General features: G+C 40.0%; 1 protein-coding gene across 1 annotated transcript; it reads right to left on the bottom strand.

Moving 5' to 3' along the window:
• Positions 1-4,528: 4,528 nt before the first annotated feature.
• Positions 4,529-7,377, bottom strand: LOC105038864 (galacturonosyltransferase 8). Its single transcript, XM_010914782.4, has 2 exons — positions 5,844-7,377; positions 4,529-5,132 (listed from the first exon to the last, which is right to left on the bottom strand). Exons 1-2 carry the CDS (start codon positions 7,239-7,241, stop codon positions 4,857-4,859), a joined length of 1,674 nt encoding a protein of 557 aa, XP_010913084.1. The 5' UTR covers positions 7,242-7,377; the 3' UTR covers positions 4,529-4,856.
• Between the last annotated feature and the right edge of the window lie 225 nt (positions 7,378-7,602).

The raw sequence follows: 7,602 nt of genomic DNA, 5'->3' as shown, positions 1-7,602 counted from the left end.
TATCGAGAATGCTACCCGAAAATTCGCCCTACTGGCGGAATTAGAAACTACTGACAAGTCAATGTCAAAAAATAGGTCTATGAAGTTTTCACAGGGCACCCAAGTTAACAATCCCTCACTTCATTACCAAAGTTATTGAAACAAAATACAGGAAAGTCCAGAAATGCAATAATATGTTAATTGGAGAAACAGCCACTGACATAAATGCTGACACAACATGTGAGTGCTATGGAGGCATACATGATTATATACCTTGAATCTTCAAAGATAAGCCTGATCCTTTAATTACAAGTTCTCCCATCAAAGACAGAGAACATAAATTAGTTATATAAATATATATTAATATATACCCATATAACATTCTCTATCATTCATATTATTCTTCAACCACAACATCAAATGAGAAGGGTCATTTTAATGCATGCATGTTCCTCCATTTTTCATGGAATCAACATAATCCCATCCAGAATATTCATGCATCGGTTCTATCAGAAAAATAATATCAACTATTCCTTAGACTAGTGGTTCATGTACCTAGCTTCTTATTCAAAATAAAACACAGTGGCACTGGAGATGGCATTTTGTAGACCTACATCCAAGATCTATCGTATTAACCCTTGTATTGGCCTTACGGTGACTTACTGGTAAAGTACCAAGATTTGGTTTGGTATATGATCCAAACTGGTCCGTACTGATCTGAATCGAGTAGCACCGCTCCATACTGCCAATTTCGAGCAGTAACATGGCAGTGAGTAAGAAAAAGTGTCGAGAGCCTGTATTGCTATGGATGCAAACAACCGATGTCGACCGTATCAACCAGACCTACCGAACCGGTAATGTACCGGTATAATTCTCGGTACTGGTTTTGCAGATCTCACCTACATCTCTTAAACCTACAAAAGGCAAATTATACCTTACTTTAGTTCAAATCAACCAAATAACTTCACTTGGAAGCAACTTAAAGTTACTGAAACCCGTGCACTATTTGGTCTGTCTTGCAAGATGAGTTAAAGACTTCCTCAACCCAATAATGGAGAATGAAGCAAGTTTTAAGGCCTATTTTCCTAATTACATGTAGATGATATATTTAACAGCACTAACATTTATACAACATAGAAGTTTTAGAGGCAAATCAACTACAGTAGAAAATGATACCCTTGGAGGGGGCAATGGACAAAACCTAATACTGAAAAAAGTGTTAGTAGGCTTTTCCACGCCAAACTCTAGAGGTCACCAATGCTCAAACATCAGGTGTTTCAAGTGATACCAGTCCAATTCGAACATTTAAAAGGGCTCAAGCTCAACTAAGCTGTTTAGATAAGATTGAACTCACATTGCATTTATATAGAGCAGATACATTCTGATTAAAGGTGCTCAGCCTTCAGAGTCATATATATGCTTGTAAATGTTATCAATTTAGTTTCTAGCAACAAGAATGCAACATTTAGGAACATATAATTGCCTCCCAAACTCTTCAGATTATACAACCAGTGGGACAAAGCTTCAGAACACCTTGAAAAACGCCTAGCTCACCCAATCTAATTCCTTTTCATGACAGAGCTTAAAATGAGCCTTGGCAGCTTTTGATCAACCACGGGCAAGGAAAGCAACTCATGGGACTATTTATGATGACATACAGGACTTAATGGAATGTCAACCTATTATCAAGCCTCCAACCATATTTTTACCCAGACTTGGGACAGAAAAAGTGTGGAACAATATCTAAAACAGAGAGTAAGATGTTCCTGATTCCATATTAGACTTAGAAAATGGAGGGAAACACATAAGCTCTCATGGATGGAAGTCGTGAGTATAGACTTAGAAAAGCTTGTAATGATACAGCTAGTAGCTCTTAGTAGGAATGGTGCCAAAAAAGGATTCTTAGAGCCACCCCCAACTAGTTAGGAGTTGGGACAAGGGTCGATGGTAATGGTTGTGTACAATGCTCAAACTTTAAATTTAGGGTTAATGGGGCAAATATTAGGATTTATAACCTAGGATTTGTACATATTAAGGTTTGTTGGAAGAATAAGGTTTTGTGGAAAACAAGGGATGGGTTTTAAACTGTGCAAACTTACTTGAGATTAGAGTTTCACTCCATGAGAAACAAGTTTGTTGGCCGAAACAGATCCATTTCAGCTGAAATGGATCTGTTTCATCTGAGACGGTCTACCAGACATTTTCAATTTTGTGTATGAAATTGTAATAATTAGAGAAAGTATAAGATAATTATAAAAATTAGAAAGTAATATAAGATATCTAATTCATCAAGTTTCAAAACAATTTAGTAACTTTAGTTTCAAGTTGAACTACCATAGTCACAAATAATAACCCTAAATAAATATATACAATCAATAAAGTGAAATAACCTTTCTTGATTTTATAATTGTTAATCTTTTAGGTTGACTATTTTGACCAAATGTAAAACTGCCAAAATTGTCGAAACCATAACTCTACCTAGGGGACCAAAACCAAAACCCTGTCTAGAGGACTGAAACTGAAACCAATCTGTAAATAATTGGTCACAAAAATGACTTCATTGATGTTTGTTACTGTTAACAAAAAAGTGAAAAAAAAAAAAAAAAGAATCTCTTGTGATCAAACAACTGCTTGACACCTCTCCCACAACCCCTCCCAATAAAAAAGAAAAGCCTAATTTCTAAATATTTATTTGTTTTATTAGCCAACAGCATGCCCACAATGTGAGCCTCCTTCACATTCCAAACAAGATCCAACAGAAGTCCTGATTTGAGCTTTACAACCCAATACTATCTGCTGCATCATCATGTCTTCTTGTCGAGAATGAACTAAGACACAGCATGTATGTCCAGATTGGTTTCGTTGAGGCCCATGATTATATCCATTCTCCACAGGTTCAAAACTACCAGATCATATTGGCAAATGCATACTATTTTATGAGTTCAAAGTTCTGTGATCAGGTCTTTTTTTAGTTTAGCAAAATTTCCTATGTTACGAAATAGACACATGAGTGACTTCTGTTGTATTATTAGCAGAGTCAGGTCAAGGCCTACAAGAAGGAGTCAATCCTTTCTGTTTTTTCACTTGTAGGGTATAGCCTTGGTCATGAGTTAGTGGAGATAGATAAGACAGGGCTAGATAAGGTCCTGACACACAGAATATTCACAACACATTCATGAAAAGGCTCTCATCAAAATCCTGCAACCATATTAGAGTGGAACATGTACATGCTTTTCTAGCAGCTGATGATTAACTTTCAAGATCTCTAACTAAGGAGTCATGTCATCTTCCAGATTTTAATGTCATATCCATGTTTTTGTACTGTATATTGGGATCAAAGGCCTGTCTTCTTATGTCCCAATTAACCATCCTTTTTGTTGTACCAAATATTAAGTTTCATCAATGAAATCATCTCTCTTTCCTCAAACAAATAAAAAGTCCACTTCTTTTGTGCTACAATTTTAATTTTCAATAATAAAGCCTAATGCCATTCATTAAAGAATAAAAATATAATAAATATTTTAATATTCTAATTTTCCAACTTTTTGCAAAGTGAAGGAAGGTAAAAACATTTATGATCCAGACCTTCCGCTGGAAACCTTCAACTCTTAGGAATATAGACCTCTAGAAGATTTGCACCAAAATAAACTGAATTGTCCAGACACACTCTCATGATTAAATTACTGATCACCTTAGCTTGTTGAATGTTACAGAATTCTTCACATAGTGCTTATTACTAGGAGAATCACTGAAAATTTCAAAGTGCTCTTGAATACACAGCACTAAGTCTTACTAATAAAATTACGAACATCAACTGAATAGTATGTTATATCTTCAATTAAATCTCAGGTGTTTTTTTTTTTTCCTTTTCCCTTTTCCCTCTGATTCCACATGATTTGGCCAAAATTTTTAATCTAACAGATTGTAAATTCTTGTGTGACTCACAAGGTGCATTGAACAAAGGCCATGAATAATAAAATTCATGAACAATATAACTCCAGAAAAATAGGAAATAATAAATTTTAGTTTATAAATTTTGTGTTATGCCATTCCGATTGGTTTTGTGCATTGAATGGATTTTTACGTGCATGCAGTGAGAGATCCATGATTATCCAAGAATCTCAACTTTGCTTGAGGAATTTCGAAGCATAGTTAAGCTTTTACCTTTTTCCGGGGTGCACAAGCATGCATTCATCATTACCCATAATAATTTAGCTTTTCATTGCCACCAGAATTTGACTACAAGATACACTAGGTTGGAAACCCATAAATATTCATAATCAATAACAAAGTATATGATTTAATGCAAGAAAATTACAGCCATATAGAAGCTTTGGCAAATAAGGACCCATTATGCAGGCATAATGAAAAAAAATACTTGACATGCATTAAAACATAGTGGAAATAAAATATGTATAACGACTTTTATAATCGACATTATGAAGAGAAACAACACCATTAAGAACAAAATACACACTGATAATAAGGTCATGGCATTTCCAAGTACCACTACCAACAAATGCACAGAGAAATGCAAAATGTCGCAAGATAGCTAAATTAGAACATCATATTATTTCTTCAGTATGTTACAAATCTAAGGGCAAGAGACCTTTTTTGAAAATGTTATCAGATTAGCAAGTCAAAGATATGACACTAGATGCATGTGGACAAGGCACAATATTTTTAAATGGAAAGATGAAATATTACAATTGGAGAGAAACTTTAACATGCCTAAGTGTGATGAATAAGAATAAGAGCATCCAGTCATTTAAGGACTGCAACAAAACCTCAACAACACATACAGGTTGTTGAATTGTGATAATTGTTCCCATACTTCGCTGATTCTCATAGATGCTTTGGCTTATGCACATTCTCCTTTATGATGCAAAATTGCATTGGTGGATGAACTCCATATCATAGTCCACATACTTTGTCCAGAGGTGTCGGAACTGGTTCATGGCAATATCTAGCCAGGGTTTCATATTGCCATTGAAATGGACGACAGCAGCATTCTTTATCTCTTCCATGCTTATGCTTGGATTATATCCAAGCCCAAGCACATGCCAAGATTTGTCCAAGGGTTTTGTTGTTGAGTAAAATGTGATCAAGCCTGGTGGCAGGGTTCCCAATTTCCACAAGGTTCGGTTCTCATTCTGCAATAATTTCAAAGCACCCCCAGATTATCCACATAGGAAATGCAATACAACAGTAAGGGACCACATGAAGAATAACATGATCAAGAAGATTTTTCATGAACAACATTATGGTTCAATCTCAATTGGCAGTGGAATACATAAAATGGAGCATGTCTTGATATGCATCAATTAAGAAAACACAATGTCTCACCTGGAAGAGAACCGATGTCTCAGGAAAATATAAGTTCCATACATCTGTGTCTTGGTGGACTAACTCAAACATTAATTTATGTGCTCTTTTTAATAAACATTGACTTTTTCTTGGTCTTATAATAAATCATTAATCAAGAATTATATCCAAATTCTTTAAGCTAGAAAATTTCTGTGGGCAATTTTTTTTATGTATAATCCCTGTTATATAAAAACATAAAGCATGTCGAAATTAACATAATCATATTCTTGCAACTCACTAAACTGTTGATTAAATCCCAAACAGGAGTCACTTATCAGTCTAACCCAATTTACCATCACACTGCAAGTAAGCTAGCAAAAATAACACATTCCAGATAGAAAAATACAAGCTTTGACATCAAGCTCATGCTTTAGTTTTTACCATCTCGGAAGAAAAATAAGCAAGATCTATAATAGAAAGCACATATATAGCCACAACTCAATCCTAAAATAAGAAAATTCACCAAAAGGCAACCAAAAAAGAAGATAGCAACTCACCAAATTCTGCCAGTAATGGTACTGCTCAGTACACTTCTCCCTCCTCCATGCATCAAGATCGAAGAAGTTCATCCCATACGCCCAACCGCAAGCCTTTGGATTGAACCTCGCCTTGATCAATGGGTGCGAGAAGTTCATGTACTGCGCATACCGGTGGAACGACCCAAAGCACGTCTCCACCGCCCCATTCACCTTCCCATCCATATCGATCTTCCACAGCCCTGTGAGGTCCCGCTGCACCACCACATCGTCGTCCAAGAACAGAATCCGGTGGAGCTTCGGGTACATCTCTGGCAAGTAGAACCTCAGATGATTGAGCATAGACAAGTATTTGGGGTTCCTGAACTTCATGTTGGTGGTGTCCTTGGTGGCGTTCTCGAGCTTGTTCTCAAAGTAGAACCTTTGAAGGTTGGCAGACTCGAGCTGGCGGAGGACAGGCACGTAGGAGGAGTTGAGGAACTTATAGTCCTCGACGGCCTTGACCTCGATGTGGGCGCCATTGTAGTCCTTGAGGCGGAACATGACCTGCATGGCACCAAGGTTCATGCGGTCGGTGACGACATGGAAGACATGCTTCCAGGGCTCCTTGGCATTGCGGACGGCAGAGTTGACAACGACGGAGGCGGCGAGGACGTTGTCGGAGAAGATAGCGTAGTGATAGAGGCGGGGGTCGTCGAGCTCGGGGGGAGGGGAGGGGGGATCGGCGTAGCGGTCAGGGTGGGCGATGCGCTCCTCCATGAGGCGCATTGCGAGGCAGTGGAGGCTCTTGGGGATGGATTTGGCGGCGATAAGGCTGGAGAAGGCGCCCTGCTTCTTGGCCTTGGAGAGCTGCTCGTTGACGGCAAAGATGGTGTCTTTGAGCTTCTGGATCTTGAGCTGGTTGTCGAAGGCGTCCTTGGCGTCGGTGATAAGTTGCCGGGCGGCGCGGATGCGGTCCTTAACCTCGTGCTCGAAGTGGCGGAGGGAGGAGTCATCGAGCGGGGTGGCGGGGTCGAGGAGGGGCCGGGCGGAGGCAAGGAGGGCGGAGAAGTTCCGGCTGACCTCCGCGAAGAGACGCACCTGCTTCGAGTTCTCCAGCTTGAGCTTGCGAGCATACGAGGCGTACGCCGCCGCGAGGGCCGCGTGGTCGCCGGCTTGCTTGCGGATCAGGTTCGCGCGCTCCCGGAGGGGGTCCGATCGGACAGCAAGGACCGATCGCCGGATGCGAGGAAGCCTGGCCAAGTACGGATCTGAGGAGGTAACCATGGTTCCCTCCGTCGCCCCCGCGGCGGAGGAGGTTCTGGTGGAGAGGAGGAAGAGGACGGCGGCGGCGGCAGGGAGGAGGAGGAGGCAGCGCCGAATCTGGCGATTGGGGTTTCTCTGCGGAATCAATAGAGGGTTTCGATCGGAGACCGACATTTTTCTTAGGGTTTTGAGGGCTTCGAATCGAAATGGGGGTTGCGAAGTAGTGAGAGGACGAGCGAGCGCCGCTCGATCTCGCTGGAGCTTCTCTCAGCTCCGCACTAAAAGCTTATAATTAAATTAATGAATTATTAAAGAATAACATGCAATTAGTACGCAGATTAGTGTTAATGGATGGTTAATTAATAGATCTACTAGGGAAAGTGCTTGTTATGGTAGAGTGGCGGATTAGTTCAGGTTAAGGTGAGCCGTGAGAATAAAGTGGGAATTTGCCGGCTTTCCGGCGTGCTGCCATTTGGGAAACGGAGCGTATGATTGGGTAGATGGAAATGAATGAGATGTCGCGCGGAGAAGTAGA

Source organism: Elaeis guineensis, chromosome 1, assembly GCF_000442705.2.
Source record: "Elaeis guineensis isolate ETL-2024a chromosome 1, EG11, whole genome shotgun sequence".
NCBI lineage: Eukaryota > Viridiplantae > Streptophyta > Magnoliopsida > Arecales > Arecaceae > Elaeis > Elaeis guineensis.
The sequence above is the reverse complement of the archived record's forward strand: the minus strand, read 5'-3'. Positions and strand labels throughout refer to the sequence as shown.

Excerpts from the sequence above, each read along its gene's own strand:
- LOC105038864 (XM_010914782.4), bottom strand. The coding sequence starts at position 7,241 with ATGTCGGTCTCCGATCGAAACCCTCTATTGATTCCGCAGAGAAACCCC. Across the intron at positions 5,133-5,843 it reads ACCATTACTGGCAGAATTTG|AATGAGAACCGAACCTTGTG; the intron begins GTGAGTTGCTAT and ends AAATTATTGCAG.